At 38.1% G+C, this 19,691-nt stretch overlaps 1 protein-coding gene across 1 annotated transcript in view; it reads right to left on the bottom strand.

The window, feature by feature from the left end:
- Positions 1-19,691, bottom strand: part of ptprt (protein tyrosine phosphatase receptor type T) — a 422,469-nt gene that overhangs the window by 189,425 nt on the left and 213,353 nt on the right. The window contains 1 exon segment of the mRNA XM_062414593.1: positions 17,261-17,370. Within this exon segment, the coding sequence (XP_062270577.1) occupies positions 17,261-17,370 (110 nt within the window).

Genomic DNA, 19,691 nt, shown 5'->3' on the forward strand with positions numbered 1-19,691 from the left:
CCAGATAGCTCAATAAAGTCTTCCTGTATAATGACGGCCGTCCATTCACTATTATCTATTATATTATATATTATATTATAAAGTCTGTTCACTATTATCGGAACTATACTGAGTTTGTTTCTGAAAGACGGAGATTAACAAGCACCACATAAGCTTTGGATGCTTGCATGCACTCAGCTTGAGCATCACTGTGGGTCTGTAAGTGTTTCACTATTAGCTTTGTGTTAGCATTAGCGGTCAGGCAGCATGCATGAAACACACCTTTGATTATTCCTTTATCGGTCCGATTTATACATAATATTCGAAAAACGTATGTAACACAAGTAACGCCATATTTGATTGTTTAGTAACTGTAATGTGATTACTGACACTGCTGATTCGCTCTTTGATGTAACACGTGAATAACGTCTAGAAACACACAAAGAATCAGCTCAATGAGGATCAGTCCACAATATAGTCTACTTTTTAAAAACTGCTTCCTTTTAAATGTATAAGATATCAATATACTGCATCTCCTAGTTCCCATAAACCTTTGCATTATTGGGTATTCTTGGGTAGACCTATTTTCTGGTCTGGATGAGGTTTTCACTTGTAATGTATCATCGTCTTGTTAGAGGACTGCCGGTCAAATGGCTCTGAAATCTGCTACTTAAGTCTATGTGTTGAGGGATATGGTGAACAGGGGATGAAGAATAAATAAAGAATAAAGGAGAAAAAATAGACAATGTTGTTTTCTTCATTGTCCTTTTAATCCAGCGTTCCTGTAGCTAAAGATATGAACCTTAAAACTGCTTCTAATTTGAATGTAAAGGAAAGTCTGCGAATGAATGTGAAGTAACATCTGATGTCATTTAGCTTGATAATGACACTCGGTATGTTTTTTTGTAAAGTGCATTGAGAAAGTGCGGCTACTTTTTTCTTCTTTTTTCTCCACTTTTCCCGGCACTTAACTCCCCGGCTACGACGCAGACAGACAGCTAAACGCCTCTCAGATTGAGCGACTTGGGGAAACCTTTAAGCCAATAGAAGACGACGCTCTAAAATGCATCAGAAAGCCCCTGATAGAGAAGCAGCTTCGCCTTTCTTCCGACGAGCAGCTGGCGTCTCCCAGGTCTGAAAGTTGGCCTGGCTGGCTGAATAAAACATGTTAAATCAATAGCTATTTATACAGGCTGGGACTTAGGGGCTGCAACAATAAAATATCACCTATTTCATCTACGCTGCAGATTTGGTTTGCACATCAATGGCTGTTATTTTATAAGTCGTGAATGGCTCTCTATATTTTTATGAGCTTTATTCTCTCTTTCTTTCTCTCTCTCTCTTTGCTTTTTCCTTCATTTCACTCACTCTTCCTCTCCATGTTGATTATTTTCTTCCTTCTTTCTTCTTCCCCCTCTCTCTCCCTCTAAAAGGAGGAGTTTGAACCATAAACCTCAGGTGTACTCTCTCTCTTTCCTCCCTCCTCTCTCTCTCTGTCTGTCTCCTTCATTCTCTCTCTCTCTCTCTCTCTCTAGTTGATGTACTTGGAATCGGTAGAGCCATAAAGTTCAGGTTGTTTTATTGGCCAATGAAAAGGCAGGCACACAGCGGGGCAGTGCATCTCGGGTAATAGAGTGTGCGTCTGTGGGGGATAACTCACCGGAGGGAAGGTGTGTGTGTGTGTGTGTGTGAGAGAGAGATTGAATAAGTAAGACAGAGGAAGTAAACACACAATAAATGCAGAAAAGAAAGAAAAAAAAAGGATTAGAAGCAGAAAAAAAGGCAACAAATAAAAAGTGAGAAAGAGCATTTGATTAAAGACACAGAGGTAGTCGGTTCAGTGATGCAATGAGAGGGAAGACAATTAATGTCAGGCTAACACTCTTTAGTAAAGTATCCTTTAGGTTTTTTTATGTTGTAACCGAGGGGCTTTATAAATACTTCACACATCATTTAGCACAGCTTTATAGATCGGCTGTGAGCCATTAGTAAACACAACTTTTGGTTGGTTGGAATAACTCTGCGGCTGGTGGTAATGCTCCTCCAGCACTTCCTTTCAATGTACTAACATTTAGAAAGCAATTTGATCTTTTTTAATGAATTATTGACATTTATAATTACTTTTTATTGTCTCCCTAAAAAAGACAAAGCAAGTGTATAACGCTGAGAGATGAAGCACTTCTTCAGAAACTCTTCTATTGTTGTAAGTGCTTGGCTTATTATTGATCTATGGAGCATTAGTAAATGATTAAATAACCAAACAAACTGTTAAAAGTGCTGCCTTACTAGTGTGTGGTGCTATAAACAGTGTACCTGTGCAGGTGTTCATGCATCTCTCAGTATGGTCTCACACTGTGCTCTCACATGTGTGTTTGCATATATTTGTTCATGCAGGAGATTGATGCTGGTGTGTATTATAAGCTGTAGTTTTTACCCAGCAGCCCTCTTCATCAAACACACCTCAGCAGCAGTGTGTGTGTGTATTAATGTGTGTGTGTGTGTGTGTGTGTGTGTGTGTGTGTGTGTGTGTGTGTGTGTGTGTGTGTGTGTGTGTGTGTGTGTGTGTGTTAGTGTGTGTGCGGGCCCTGCAGGGCTGCAGCATTTTTTGAGCTCTCGCCAAGTTTTTATGGAAATAAACAATGTTTATGAGGCGCCATCGTGGAATTGCCGCTGTAGAAATGCTATTTCAATTCACTTTTGTCATTTACCATTTTTTATTCCCCGTGCACTTGTTTGTTTTATTAGAAAATATGTGGTGCCTTCATTCCTTTACTATCTCAGTGTCTCTGTCCTCTGTGGTGTTGAATTAAGTAGGAACTATGTGAGGTATTTGCTTTTTCTCCTCCGTTTTATTTGCCTTTCGTCAAATTGTTTACTACCTCTCTACGCTTTAAGCATTTAGTAGATGCTCTGATCCGAAGCGCATTACAGCTGTATAAATGTATAAAGTTGGGTTCAGTTCCTGCCTAACTTTCTGCTGTTCAGTAACTCTGGGGTTGAAACATTAGCGGTTTACTAAACTGGCAAGATCAGACTTCCCTCCAGTCATTATTTTTACTATGTATTTATACAGATCAATGCCCAGGGGGCTGCACTATAAAACATTATCTATATCATCTACAGTACACAGCAATTTTGCACATCGCCAATGGTTCCTAACCCTGGAATTTTATAGGCAGCACAATCGTTTTTTCGTGCCCTTTGACTAATCTTTCCTGGCTTGCTTTCAGTCTCATGTAACCTTGGTTTCCTTCACTCTGTTGAATACTCAGAAAGCATTTGTTTGATGTGGAAATTCATTACTTAATCTAGCATATGAAAACCTTCCCTGTGCATTTTTATAATGGTTATAAACACTGTACAGTTGTGCATTTAGGCTCTCTTGTTAAAATATGATAATTAGATGAAAGTGATTTTATCTAAATGTGTTTACTGGTATTATCTCTAACCCTGAATTTAATTACATTGCCGATGATTTCACTGTCAACATCTTTATGACAAGATTGAAAGTAGACTAATGTGCTAATTGTGCTAATTGTTAATGCTAATAGTATAATAGGTTGTAGTATTGGATATTTAAAATAACAACCCCCCCCCCCCCCCCCCCCCCCCTAGAGCTTTAAAAAGCACTATCCTGCCTTTGAATGCACCTTCACAGGTTTGCTGAAGACAGGATAAACAGAGTCAGATGGAAAAAACCCCTGCCATCATAAATCCACTTATATCCTCTCTCTGTTTTTTGACACCTCCTGTCCTGCTCATTAAACACTGTCTGCAAAAAAACAGCCCTGTGTTATACTTCATAATGTTTTATACCACCTGCTCTGCCCTGTAAAGCATAAATAACTGTAAACACATAAAAACTGTATTTTCTTAAGTTCCCACATACAAGATAAATAATAGTGCCTTTTCCAAAGGGATGTTGACATCTCATGCCCCGCCTTCAAACTATCTCCACTAAATGTGTCAAGGCCCAATATGCATAGCACATAATCCTTCCCATCTCTTTGCACCTTGACATTTGCAATCCTGCTTTTTTCTAACGTAGTGAATAAACCGGCTGCAGAAGATGAATTCAGGACAGGAAGACATTTTTTGTAACACTCACCTTATAGTTGCAATATGCAGAATAAAAAAGAAGCATCTTTCTCTTCCTCTGCTACACTCACCATGCACCCTGACACCTCCCGCCTGTGCCCTGTAACTTAGTATGCACCTATTGTTTTAAGTTGCAGCATTTCTGTTTTTAGAAGTTTCCCATTTGGGACAGACTGTTCTGCTGCTTCCCGACTTTAAAATGTCAAAACATTCTGGGTCACTACGGATAGAAAGGCAAACACACACATGCTAATACCTCTCTCTCTCTCTCTCTCTCTCTCTCTCTCTCTCTCTCTCGCTCTCTCATACACACACACACAAAGATGTATGTAAATGCAAAGAAATCCCATACTAAATGCCAATATGTGTGCAAATGCTCACATGAATACTGTACCTATGCATTCATACACAAAACACATGAATGGGATCTTTGGTGTTTTCCTCATCCATGTTTTTTCTAATGTTAACAGTATAAAAAATGGTATAACCGGTAATGTTTCTTAGCCGTGCTGCATCCATTGTTCTCATCGACTCTCGATAAGCAAACAGAAGTGAGGGAAAGAATGACAGAAGGACAGCGTGAGATGAGGACTAAATATAGACTGATAAACATTTTCCAGGCAGCACAATTGTTCTCAGTGAGAGAGAGAGAGAGAGAGAGAGAGAGAGAGAGAGAGAGAGAGAGAGAGAGAGAGAGAGAGAGAGAGAGACAGAGAGAGAGAGAGAGAGAGAGAGAGAGAGAGAGAGAGAGAGAGAGAGAGAGAGAGATAGAGAGAGAGAGAGAGAGAGAGAGAGAGAGAGAGAGAAATGCAGAGATGAGCAGTATAGCAATAATACTCCAGCTTCATAAATAGCTGAGCTGTTAATCTCTAACAGAGGCATCAATGGCTTTATCAGGCTGTTCAATCAGCCAGTCCAGAGGCAGAAGGGAGGAGCGATGAGATTTTGGGGGAATATATATAAAGTTCAACAAAATGACAGCAGAGCAAGTACTTTGGAAAGTGCTCGTTTCCTGCATTTCTCTCTACTATGGCAGCTCATTGCGACCAAAGTTCACATCAAAATCAATACCAACTCCCTCCTACATTAAAGTATCTTAGACTTTCTAGAAGGAGAGAAAACTTGGTTCACCCAGGAAGAGGTGAACTATGGGAAAATCACTCTAGAAAAAAAATGTGCCGGTGGTGACAGCGACAGGAAACGGCCTAAATCCGCATCCGATTGACACTTATGTCTGACAGCCACACAGCAACTTCTTGCCAGCCGAGTTAAGACGGGTGACAGGAAGGTCACTCTCCCTCTAGATGCTAATGTCGACTACACATCTTCTTCTGCTCGCACTCACACATTGAAATCTACTGCTGACGATTATTCACCGCAGATTAGAAGTGTAATCTGTATCGGCAAGTTACAGCCCTGAAAAACAGACATAGTCCTAAGATTGTATTCATTCTTTTTTCTATTTTAGTTTTTAATTCTGTTGTAGGAATCATTAATGTTGTACAAATCAATCTTTTTAACATTGTGCATATGCTAATGACAATATGTCATGGTATATACTGTATATGCACTGTTGTAGGAATCATTCATGTTGTACAAATCATTATTTTTACCCCTTTTAAATCATTTAATTTTCTCTGTATGTACCAGGAAATAAAAAAAATAGGAGAAAATTAACAATGTTCATATGCTAATTGACAATATGTCATGGTATATAGTGTATATGCACTGTGGCTGTAGGTGTGGTGGTGGCACTGAGTATGTATTTATTATGCATTTATTATGTTTTGTATTGCTTCATGTGTATTATGGCTTTAATGGTTGTTTTTATTTATTAATTGTTAATGGCTGCAGTACGGGTGGTTAGCCCAAGACAAATTTCCCACCTGGTGGAACAATAAAGAAACCGGGGAAATTGAAATATTGTTTTTAATATATTGGAACCAGTGTCAGATATGATATCATATAACCACAAACATGCAAATACGAGCTGTATGATGTGTAATTATGTGGAGGGGGAAATAGTCAAGGAAAAAATTCATCAATACATCATTATTTGGGCACCTAGTTGAAAAGATGTGTATTTTAAACCTGGTATCGCTTTAAAATGGTGAAGTAAAGGGCTCATAAGTGAATAATAGGCACATTCACCCACATTTTAATACCACATTATTTCATTGAGACAAATAATCTCACATGTCTATTATCATATTAACATTTATTCTACATTCAGGTATCATACAGCTTTTTAGTGCTAAAGTAAGGAAGGGGTTAAATCCTGACTGTTGTAACCGATAGAGATTGGACAGAAGTCAGAGTCATTGCACCCTGATGATATTTCTGTGGTGGTACTAAAAAAAATAGAGGGTTTGTAAAACATTTCTTTTTTTGTTTATTCAAATTACATATTGCCCTCTTCCCACTAAAGGCATTCAGTGAGTGGAAATATATATTAAAGCATATTACACATGAACTCAACAGAGGCATAAGTGGGTGCGATAAAGAAGAGAAACAAAGAAGTAATGAGGGCAGAGGAGGACCTGGCCTCAGAGCCGAGGTAATAAGACTGAAATGAAAAGGAAGGTATTAGAAAATGAAAATGAGCCTTTGACAGGAAAAAGACATCAAGGGAGGCGCAGTTATGCTTCTACCTCCTTCAGGCCACAACTACAAACAGCTGGTTGGTGATTGGTAATGGCATGTGATTGGCTAGAGAGAAGGCAGAGGAGCCGTGATTGGCCGGGGGGCAGGAAGTAGTGCCTGAGAGATTAGAGTGCAGCAGATAATCCTCTGTGTGTGTGTGTGTGTTGTGTGTGTGTGTGTGTGTGTGGTGTGTTGTTATACGAGACAGAGGGTAGGGGTTGGGGTCTGGATGGTTGGCTAATCCTCTCTGACTATTAACCCCGTCTTTGTGTGTGTGTGTGTGTGTGTGTGTGTGTGTGTGTGTGTGTGTGTGTGTGTGTGTGTGTGTGTGTGTGTGTGTGTGTGTGTGTGGTGTGTGTGTGTGTGTGTCTAGGTGTATAATCCTCTTCTCTTTGACTACTGGCAGACAGATTAGAGCAGTCTTGCTTCTACGGGTTCAGAAGTGTTTTAAGAGACCTGCACTCATTTATTCCCTTTGATATATACATTGATTTTTCTTTTTTTCTTTCAGTTTTGTTAAGACTTCATCTTCTGCATCCTGTGTGTGTGTTTGCTTGTTATTTTATAAACATCAATTTCCATAAAATAACTACAAGTAAGTAATATTCATAAGGCAATCCCCTCAAGAAAACAACATCATATAATTAATCCAAATGGTTACGAATAGCTGCCAATCAAAAGTGCATTAATTATGCACTGTCACAAATGAGTTTAACTGTACTATTTACAGGTGATATGCTTTAGTGGATTAATATTCTGTCCTAAAAAAATGATTAAAATATGATTTCCAAAAGATAATGATATGTTTGCTCACATTTCTCTTCTTTTTTTTGTGATTTTATATTCACATTTTAAGCTAAAGTCACATTTAAATAGTTGTAGAAGCTCGTTTTAGACTGAAACAACTTACATGTTATAATATTTATTGGCTCATCTCTGAGGTCAAACAATCCTAAAGTAGTTTAGGTAAATTGGGGAACCATGGTTGCAGGTAATAAAGTGACATAGAGAACTGATATTATACATTAATTCACAGGGAGATGTTAATAGTCCCACTTAAATATTTGGGGTGTTTTTAGACTTATAGTTTGTTTGCTCTTGTTGGAATCAGTGGATGAATTATTAAAAAAGGTTTTCACTCAGAAAATACTCCAGGTTGAACCATAACACATCATTAAAGTGTCTCAATGGTTATATGTGTCTGAGAAGAAGGTCCTGAAGAAGGTTGTCTCTGTCCAAATATCAAGAAGGCAATGAACTTTAATGTGCTGGTCCAGGTCGGATCTCTATTGTTGCTCTGGCTCGTTGCTAGCTAATAAAGTAATAAAGTACCTGTACCTTTACCCACTGAGGGGCTTTACCACTAGGGGTCAGATTGAGGTTGAATCACATTCCTTCTGCAAATGAACCACTTCAGAGTGTGTTTGGGACCAAACCGAAGCCTCATCCTCACAAGGTTCTCAATACTGTTGATTTAATCCACACCAAAGTTCAACTATAATGTGCATATATGCCCAAATGAATCATAATACAAGAAAAATTAACCATAATTTGAAACTCCAATGAAATACTCAAAGACCTTTATGGCATCACTTTGCAGGTTTGTAGTGTTCCCTGGTGCTAATGTGTTGTTTTCAGTTTGTTAGAAAGAGAGGTATGAGTCTCTTTTGGCTTGTTTAAAGGTGCATTGTTTTGACATGATGATCAAAATACCTTCAGAGAACAATAACTCCTTCTTATTTTTAATGCACATGTTTTCACAACAAAGCTATTCAAGTTGATTATAATCCAACAGTTGTGACTGAACACTATTTCTGCAGGGGGAAGCCCACATCCTTTTAAACATCACTGACAATAACATGATTTTCTTGTAGTAAAAGAACAAATAATACTTCTCTGAGAAACACTGTTGCGTAGAAGTCATAAAATACTCTCTGTTATTATTGTAGGTGAAATCAGTGATTGCAAGCCAGAGGAGGGAGAGTCAACCTGCTGAGCTCCACGCACCCACACATGCACATCACTCATCATTTTAACTGTACAATTTTCCTCCTTTTTTTATTACCTTGAGATGTTCTAGGGTGTAGTTGAACAATGCCAGGAAGTAACACATATCAGAGATGTACACAAACAAAGGGAAAGTAGAGCTGCATTACTATCCACAAGTACACACACACACACACACACACGCACACACACACACACACACACACACACACACACACACACACACACAGGTGTAAGTAATACCAGGCTATTCCCCCTGCAGGCCAAACAGGCAGTGTGACAGAGTAAATGGGGTCAGCAGCTCAAGGACTTGAAAGCCTCACTAAATATAGTCCATTATTGACAGAAATGAAAAAAACAATACAGGACGAAAAAGAGGAAAACAGGACGAAGACACGGAAGATGGATAGAGGATTAAAGTTTTGTTTTCTCACTCTTCTTCATCAGTGAAGGTTCAACCTCTATTTTTTTATGTCTGCTGGTTTTATAAGTGGCAATTATTTATGTGTTTCATGCTGTCTAAATAAACAGGTTGCTTATTTCTGTCTTCCTCTCTCTCAGAAACACAGCAGCCTCTATATGTGTATAGGCTATAGTGCTCCACTACTGCAGGGGAGAGCTCTACATAGATCTTCTCTTGCAGATCTCTATCAGTAGCCTCTGTGTGTGTGTGTGTGCGTGCATGTGTGCGTGCATGTGTTTCAGAGTCAAAGTGAACTTGCAAGTAAAAGACTGTGAGACTGTGTTAAGCTTTGAGTCTGGCATCAGAGGCCAGCTGAGGTCAAATCCACAAACAAGCCGCCTGTCAGCAAACAGTTTTCACGGTTGAGCAGAGCGGTTGTTTTTTGTTTAGGGGCCAAATCTGTGACATCCACATGGTAAACTAATGATTCAGCCCAACTTCAAGATGTAGAAAACAAGACTGGAAATCTTCTGTCTTAACTAAGACATTAAAAAGGTTTTTAGTTCAGCCACTAGCATGAGGCATCCACTAACTTTTCTAATAGTGTTAGAGGTTTCTTTACATAAGTAAGATGAGATCATTGATGATGACTTACTATACAGCCAAATGTTTATTTCCATCAATAAGTCAAAATCTTCCACTACAGTGTTTTAACATAAGTGGGATAATTGCAAAATATATTTAACTTGTCTTAAAAATATGGAGCATGCTAAAATCTAAAAGTCTGCGTATTACTGATGATGAGAAGTTTCTTAAGAAACCATTTAAGGGCGTTTTCACACCAACAACATTTAGTGTGTTTTAATTGAACCGTAGTTCATTTGATCCCTTTGTTTTGGTTCATTTGCGTAAGTCCGCACCATCTGTTAAACTCCAGTGGTGAGAAAGCAACCTGAAACAAACAGGTCCAAAACGAGGGTAAAAATTATATATTTCATTTCATATTTTTTATATTCCCTTCCTGAAGTGACGTGCAATGCGTTTTCGACGACTCCAATACATCAACAGATTATTTTCCAGTCGCAGCCGCGCCTCATTTTCAAACTGTATCATTCGCCAAATGACTAATACAAACAATGTAATACATGAGGACCAGAACCAAGATCACCCCACGAAGCCTTCGTTCCATTGTGAAACTTTGAAAGTGGCGCTGTTATCTATGTCCGGAACATTCATTATGTATTTTGGTTTGTTTAGAAATATGCCGATATGAAACCAAACCATACCAAAGTCTGTATGGCAATAACAATTCATTGCCTGCTGCGGACCAAACATTTGAACTACAGGTCTGAAAACGCCCTAAATTGCTGAATTATTCTGCAGGAATCTTGCAGATGCAGAAAAAACTCTGGTGAACTCCGTCTTGCCACCGATGAGTCATCACTTGCCCTGTTGGTTCTTTGAAGCATCTTTAACTTCCTGATTTGCCCCCAATGACATCGCTCAGTTAACAGTAAACAGAGTCAATAGTGAGATCACCTCAGGCGACCGCTGCGCTCATAATGAGAATCGATCATTCCTTTGTTACGCCGATGCAAGAAGAGAATGTACCAACTAGACGTCTGCTGTTTCTACAGAAATCAGGAGCTTGGAACAAAGTAACTCACTGGAATAAATGCCAGACTGGTTGCCACTATTGATTTTTGTGATTGATTAAAAGCCGTGCTTGAGAAGAATAGAATCAGGGAGTAAAGTTATTCACACACACTAGACCAAAGACAGAATAACTAAACTGTACTAGTAGCCTATCAGTGGTGTGTTGGATTAAACGGCTCAAAGGCTTGTCAGCAAGGTCTTATTGTTGTTTTCCCCTGTTGGATATTGAGCAGCTGGAAGGTAGAGTGCCTTGAAATATGTATGTATAAGATAGACAGTGATTCAAGAAGTCGTCATATACTGTATCAGTGCCTCCCAAAAAATCATATGGATGATTGCTGGTCTTCTAAAGTTAAGGTTTGGTTATATTTGGATGATTGAAACATTGTGTTTATGGTAATCCTTTGGTATGAGACACATGTCAGTGACAAAGTGTCAGGATTTGACCAATCATCCACCTTGACTAGCCCCTCAAGCACTGTAACTTCATTGATTCGGTTAATGTATTTAGTTTGAATGCATTGTAAATTTATTGGTTGGAGTTAAGGGGTTAAATGTTTCTGGTCTTATTCTTGCTTGCCTCTATGTAAAGACTCCTTTCAATCTCTCTATATTTAGACCATTATGAACATGTATTCAAATATGTTGCAGCTGCACCTGTTTTTACATGTTTCATATTTCTATTTCAATATATCCGACATCCTTTAACTAATATTTAAACCAAATTTTCTAACAGTTTTATCTGTGCATTGCAATTTTTTTTTCCAATTATTCGGTCAAAAAATCTGCTTTAAACTCAGATTTTAAGATTTTACCACTTTTATTACCACAATATAAAGAAAATGAGAGTTATCCTCAAACAGAGTACATTTAACAACAAAATAATGAAAACCTGAAGACTGAAACCTGACTATACAGTAACGTCCACATTAGGGTTAAGCACAAAATTCTTTCACTAATTGGTCGGTCAAACTGAATCTGCTCGCTCCACTGCTTTATTCTAATCAATGTTAGCACCAGCATCTGTTAAGCTAGCAGGGGTTCAAGAATAACTCTGCAGAGAGCAGCGGGGAGGAAAGCTAGCTAACAGAGAAGACCAGCGATGCTCGGATGGTCTGATGAGGCAATCAAAGAAGGGATTGACAAGGTCATGATCCCTGTGCATGTGAGTGTTCATCCACTCTCATCTCAGCAAACCGTCAATATATATACGAGGTGTCTGAAGGGGCCAGACGAGGGAGAAGTTGCAGGGAGTCTTACATCTATAGATTCATCTAAATCAATTAGAGTGGAAGCCTTCAGTTTCACATTCAGCGATGTTTATTTTCTAAAGGTGTTAAACAGCTGCTGTGGTTTTAGCATGATATTAATGTTTGATGCATTATGCAAATGCTGCATATTTAATTAGAATGAAACCACCTGTATTTAATATTTATCATTTAATACATAAATCTGCCTGATATTATGATTTTATGATTTAAAATCCAGATATAAGAGCAGTTTCTGTTGAAATCAAACCCTTATCATCCGTTTCTGTTTAAAACCACCCATACAACAAGTTGAAGATTTAAAACCTGATATGTTAGATTCCTACATTTAAGACCTAATTGCAGCTAAATCCCAACCGGCACAGATCTACTGACCAGCTTGAACGCCAATTAAATGTGCAAAATGCCAGTTTAAGAAGATCAGAGTGAAAATCCAGCATCAATTTCAGTCTAATCTACTCTGTGAGCGAAAAAAAAAAGAAAAAAGAAAGTGTGTAAATTAACTACTCTGTCCTCTTGCCGTGATGTCAAGTTCCTCCTAAATTCACCACTCGCATTCATTACTTTGGATTAGAAGTTTTAACGATTTGACGTATCCTCCACCTGATTGGCGGTGACCAGACCAAAGTGGAAGGTGGGTTAGACTCATTTATCAGCAGCTGTCTGACGGGAATTTTCAAACCCCCCCGACTGAGGCTAAATGTCAGCTATAAGAAAGACATACTGACATAAGTGCCAATTAAATGTGCCATGCCAATTTAAGCAGATTACAGTAAAAAACCTGCATTAAGATCACTGATGCTGAAAAGTTCCAGGTACTTAAAGAGTACATTTATAGCAGTCGTTTACATCCAAAATGAGAAATTTGGATTTAAAAAAAAAAGGGACATGAACAATTTTCTATATTTCAGAGATTTTATAAAAAAAAAATTAAAAAAAATACATGGCAGGATATTATTTATTTGTCTATAATTTACAGATTATAATTGCTTTTTGTGGCATGATTATAATTAATGGAGTTGTTGCAGTAGTAGATCACAAAACTTTGAAAATAAGAGAGAAAAAAAAACCTAAAATGCTGTTTTAGACTCATCACTCTTCATGCCTGCATCCATTACAAACACATATTAATAGTTCTCCAAATTATTATTAACAATTATTACCCATGCACACTTCCTCCCTCTATCCTCATTTTCCCCAGACACCATTTATCCTTTCTCAGATGAATAGAGAACCAGGGGGAGTAAGATAGGGGGAGGGGAAGGGGGGGCTTTGGTCCCCTTAGATCTCACCCAGATGTTTCCTTTAATCCTGTAATTAGCTGCAATTATAGTAATACATACGAGAGATGAAGTGATCATATTTGCACACTGAATTAATTCATGTAATCATGCTATACTCTTTCTTTCCGACACATTTCAACTTGCTCACTCGATACCTTTTATCTCCTCTCCCAGTTCTCTCTCTCTCTCCTCTCCTCTCTCTTCTTCTCATTCTCCTTATCTCTCCTAACAATTCTCCACCTTCACCCATCTATCTCACCCCCCCCCCTTCCCCCCCACCTCTTCTCTTTCCACCATCCCCTTTCATTGTCCATGGTGTAATTCATGCTTTCCATCCTGAAAAGCGAGGGGGGGGGGAGACACAGAGAAAAAACACAAGAGACAACAGAGCAGGATAGGACACGACAAGAGGCCCTTTAGATGTTGCAGATGATGCCTTTAATCCTGTCAATAGCTGCAATTATAGTAATTATCTCTAATAGCAGCACATTGTGTTGAGACTCTGATATGTTTAACAGATGATGCTGAGACGTGCCGCCTCCGCCAGGCAGAGAGAGGGCAGGGAGCTTAGATTCATATTAATGAAACCGACACAAAACAAGGCGAAATTGATGATGGTCCCCATGAGGTTTATAGACTGCAGAGAGTGTTTTTCAAGCTCCGGGTCGAGGTCTAATGGAGGTCTCAGAGATGCTACTGAGTGGTCAATGTGCTGCGCAGAAGGAGACGAGAGACTTTAGATTGATGTTGGGAAGGTAAAAAAAAAAAGGTCTCTGGAGAAAATAGAGGCGATTATTATGAGAGGACGATGATGATAAAATAAGATGTGCTGCTGTTGATTTGTGAGGTTGTACGATGAGTTGAGAATGTGATGCTAAAATACAACATGTGGCTATGAATCGAGCTGAAAAGATGCAATATGTGAAATGCTTTTAGCCAAGAAGTGTGTTAGACATTACGAGCAATGACCTAAACAACCAAGCTGCTTCGGCTTCAACTTGTAATGCAAACGTGCAACTGTACATTCTGCTCAAAAGATACGCTGATTAGTTAATTGAGCAGAAACTGAGCACTTGGTGAGTGAATCTAGATACCATTGTTGATTGAACTACCTCTTGGGAACATTAGGACAAATGACACTTGCAAAACTTTGCTTGTGTGAATAAAAAGTCAGTCTTTAGTTCTTTGACAGCTTTTTAAAGCTTTTTTTTAAACTTTTTTATTCCTTTATCAAACTAATATGCCAAACATTATGTATCATATGCTTCTCAAATTAACTGGTTTTCACTTTAAAATATGTATATTTCTGTCAGTGTTTTGACATATAATAGATTAAGTGTTTAATTAAAAAAAAAATACTGGATTTCAGCAGCAAAATATGTTGACACAGGAAGGTTAAAAAAAAAAAAACTGCATTATACAAATTAACTGAAACTTATAATAATGCATTTGTAACTGTGTGTCAGGCTTTGTGTAAGTTCAGTCCTGACATCAGAAGACAGTGACAGCAGAACGTTTAGATTTGATATATCAGCAGAAACACAAAATGAACAATATATAAGATGTCAGAATTTGAAAAAAAATACATTTTCGAATCAAGAAAAGGAGAGGAAGGAAAAACACTTTTGGAGCAATCTGTCACATGACTTATATAAAAAGCCTTTAAAGAGCATATTGGTCAAAATCAGGACTATTTATGTATATTATTAAGTATAGTTTTTTTATAATTTCTGCCATTATGAAGAAGCTGTGAGGTATATTTTCAACGCACTCCTGCGCTATTACACACATACACACTCATACTTTCCATCCATGAAGACTTATCCTAACCTGACGAAGCCTAACCCTTCCCCTAATCTTAACCTAACCTTAAACTTATCTCAACTTTAAACAAGTCTTCACTCTAAAATTGATGATTAGTGTCAAGGAGACTGCTTCTTGGCGAGTCTCTACAACATGACTGAGTAAACAGATCTACGTCCCCACAACATAAGGAATACCTGGACCACACACACACACACACACACACACACACACACACACACACTAATAGCCCAGCCAGCTCCTTGATGCAGTGATATAAGAGGCAGACAGGAGAGAGAGGATGGGTCAATAATTCATTAGATAGAAGGCTCAACTCAACTTCAACCCGAATAAACCGTCTATAACCAGATATACACACACACACACACACACACACACACACACACACACACACAAGTGTACACCCACGCGCCTCAAACTCTCTCACTCTCTCTCTCTCTCTCTCTCTCTCTCTCTCTCTCTCTCTCTCCCTCTCTCTCTCTCTATCTCTCTCTCTCCCTCTCTCTCCCTCTCTCTCTCTCTCTTTCTCTCTCTCTCTCTCTCTCTCTCTCTCTCTCTCTCTCTCTCTCTCTCTCTCTCTCTCTCTCTCTCTCTCTCTCTCTCTCTCTCTCTCTCCCTCTCTCTCACTCTTTCCCAAACATTGTCTCAAGGGCTGTCAGGGGATAAGTCTCTCTTCCACTTTCTCCTAATTTTCAAGCCCTACTTTCCTCTTTGTACTTCCTCGATAACTTACACACACACACTTTTAAACTGCTACTCACGTCTAATTCCATACGAGTGTTCATATCTATTCCTGGATGTAACTCATATTTAATAACAATGTGACCTGACAGTGATGTGCTAGATTAAATATGACAAACACAACACCATTTTCATTGATTTAAACAAAGGTCCTGCTTTGTATATTATCTTCTAATATACCCAACTACTATATTTCAAACAATAAATTGCATTTTTTCCCTGCAAAAACGTCATATAAAACATGTTTTGGGGAACAATGGTAGGTAAGAGCTTGACTGTCCTGCACTGATCCCTAACCTTCCCTAACCTCAACACCATCCAACACTGCTGGGATGACTTGCACTAATCACTTTATCATGATATCAATGGCCAACTTCACTAATGGTCGTGTGGCTGAATGAAAGCAAATCCCTGCAGCTCGGTTCCAAAAATCACACTTACAGCCTTTCCAGAAAGAGTGGAGGATGTTCTGGTGGTTTAATAATGTCTGTGGTTGTGGATTGAGATGGGTGTAATGTTAGAGTTTCCAAATATGTTTGGTGTACAGCCGATTCAATGTTTTGGGAAATAATTTTGAGGCTAGATTCATGTGTTTAAGATCAGTTTAAAAAGAAAAATTCAGCCTAAATCTTCCCTCCACTCTCATGTGATACTTGTTTGGTTTGCCGGTAACAAGGAGTGACTAGTAGAGGGGTCTTAGTGGGTTTTGGCTGCAGATACTCAGACAGACACTGGAGTTTCTGATGCAATCGTAATAAAGGAGAACGCTGCTGGAAGGCCGGCCGAGGTGAAATGAAAGTTCACAGACATGAGATTAGCATTAAAGCTGGGATCAAACCTGCGACCCTGCGCTTCACACACTGTTACAACCCAATGGTTTCAATCCAAAATGTTATCCATTTGAAGAGGAGAGAAAGAAAAAAAAAGCTCACCTTTGTATGTTTTGAGTGTTTTTATCAGTAAACTTTGATGTAGTGCAAGCAGATTAGCTATATTAACCCTTACATACTGTTCAGGGTTCAGATTTGACAGCTGTAAAAATGTATTATGCACATTTCTTTTAGCCAGACTTTCCTAATATGACCTACAGTATATAAAAATAAAAATAAAGTGCATCTTTATATTGTGTGTGCAAGCTGATACACATTTTTTATATATGCAAATGCACAAGTTTGGCATGTATATGTTAAAAAAAAATCCAAAAATTAGCTTTAAAACATACAGTTGTATTATTCATGGTCTATAAAATGTTCAATTTATGAATGTATGCATCCTTTAATAAATCACTGTGAGGTTTGATGCCTTAGTAATACAGAATAGTGTGTGTTCATATCTTAAACCGAACCCCTTTGACTGACCTCGTACAGCGTGATGACACCATTGGTCTCATTGGGAGCTTTCCACTGCATGAAGATCTTTTCCTCGTAGGGTGTATTCTGCAGAGACTCCATTGGCACTGATCCAGGTACTGCAGAGACAAGAAGCGCACAAAACATTTTTAAACATATTTTGACATAAATAGGTACTCATAATTACTGTCTGTGTTGAGTGTAACAAAAGCTTTGGCAAAAGGTAAAGTTTGGAGAAAAATTCACAGTTTGATGTGTGATATTACACAATCCCACCTTTGTAGTGTAAAAGCGGCCAAATCTAATTCAGTGGCTCAGAGTGTTAAACAGTGTAGAGGCCAGTGGAAGCTGCTAATCATCTCAAAAAAACAATCATTTATTTATGGTTTTTGCTGTGTAAAATCTCAGAACAGTGTTAATTATTTACATTAAATTACAACAACTAAGAAGTTCAGTAAAACATCTCACAACAGGAAAGTGTGATTAAAATTAAATGTCCTGAAAACTCTAGATTTCACACTTTGATAATCTTTTCTGCAGCCATTTAAACCCATTATTAAATATGGCAAATTTAACATACTGTATGTGGGTCAATGACGTATAAGGATTTTCAACAACTCAATTTTAGAATAATAAAAACAAGCATATCTAATGCAGTAGTTCAAACATTCAGAATGTTGTGTACCTGAAAATTCATATTACAATTTGAAAGTGATTTTAGTGTTTTTTTCAAGATTAATTGGCACTGGCCTGAAAAAAAAGTCATGTGGTGCGACCATGATTCATCTTGAAATATCTTATATAAATAAAAGATCATCATTTACAAAATAAAAAAAAAAAAAATGTAAATACTTTGTTTCCAAACACTTTATATTACTGAAAACTTGTAAAAAAAGATGTGAAGCGTATTAAGTAAATTAATTTATTTCAAGATGAATCATGGTCGCACCACATGACTTTTTTTTCAGGCCAGTGCCAATTAATCTTGAAAAACCCACTAAAATCACTTAATTTCAAATGTATAATATGAATCTTCAGGTACACAACATTCTGAATGTTTGAACTACTGCATTAGATATGCTTGTTTTTATTATTCTACAATTGAGTTGTTGTAAATCCTTATACGTCATTGACCCATATGTCTACATGTACAACACCAACAATATGCTATATGTATAATCTATATATAACCTTTTCTTCCTGCAGCATGTGCTATATTTTTAAGTCCTACACATCCATGAACTACTGTATATTACTTCTGATACACTTAAAGCAGCATGAATGTGAAACTGGGGAAAAACAGAGTGGTGAATAAAAATAAATGTAAAGAGAAAAGTGGAAGAGAGGAAATGTTATAGCGGAAAAATGCAAGGTAAACAAAGAAAAAGGGGCGTAAGAGTGAAATATTATGCTTATTAAATGTCACTTCAGTTTCTCATCATTTAATTCTATTATTTGTCGTAGAGAAAGTTTTTTAAATATATGGGAACCTTTTTCATCAGAAGCATTAAGTTACTCAAAATCTAATTCCAGGGCTTTTCCCCAGTGAGGCAGAATGAGACCTGCTGCTAGCTCCCGAAAAAAAAAAAAAAGAAATCATGAAGGACATTTGCAACGATTAGGTATGACAAGGTATTTCATCATATTTCTTATATTCTGACAGGTTGAAGTCTGTGAAGTTTATACATTAGGTTTTGCTCACCGGGAAACACAGCTAGAACTGAACTGAGCGGCGCTTTCTGAACGCTAAGATATTGCTGATTTGCATTAAACACAGACAAAGAGATTTAATAAGTATAATATATTTATTTCATCTGAGCGTTTGCTTCATTTAATCTTCATGTCGTCCTGTTTTGACTGTTCCTTCTTTCCTCCCTTCCTTCCTTTTCTCTTTCTTTCCTTCCTCTGTCTTTCCTCCCTTCCTTATTTCCTTCCTCCATCCCCCTTTCTTCCTTCCTTCTGTCCTTCTTTCCTCCCTCGCTCCTTCTTTCCTGCCCTCCTTAATTTATTCCTTCCTTATGTCCTTCTTTCCTCCCTCCTTCCTTCCTTTCTTCCCTTCCTTATTTACTTTCCTCCTTCCCTCCCTCCTACCTTCTTTCATCCGTCCTTCCTTCCTTCCTTCATTTCCTTCTTCCCTTCCATTCATCCCTCCCTCATTTCCTTCATTTATTCCTTCCCTCCTTACTTCTTCCCTGCTTTCCTCCCTTCCTTCCTTCCTCCCTCACTCCTTTCCTTCCTTCTTCCTCCCTTCCATCCTTCCTTCCTCCGTTCCATCCTTCCTTCTTCCTCCCTTCCTTCCTTGACTCAAGGACAACATGAGGGTTAAGGTTGTAATTTCCAGTGAGAAAAGTTCCTCTGGAGGGTTTCTATAATCAGCTTTGATGCTTCGTTAACACACGTTGAGGTTGCAATGGTCCTGTTGGTCTCATTGTGTATGTTA

This window comes from Scomber scombrus, chromosome 3, assembly GCF_963691925.1.
Source record: "Scomber scombrus chromosome 3, fScoSco1.1, whole genome shotgun sequence".
NCBI lineage: Eukaryota > Metazoa > Chordata > Actinopteri > Scombriformes > Scombridae > Scomber > Scomber scombrus.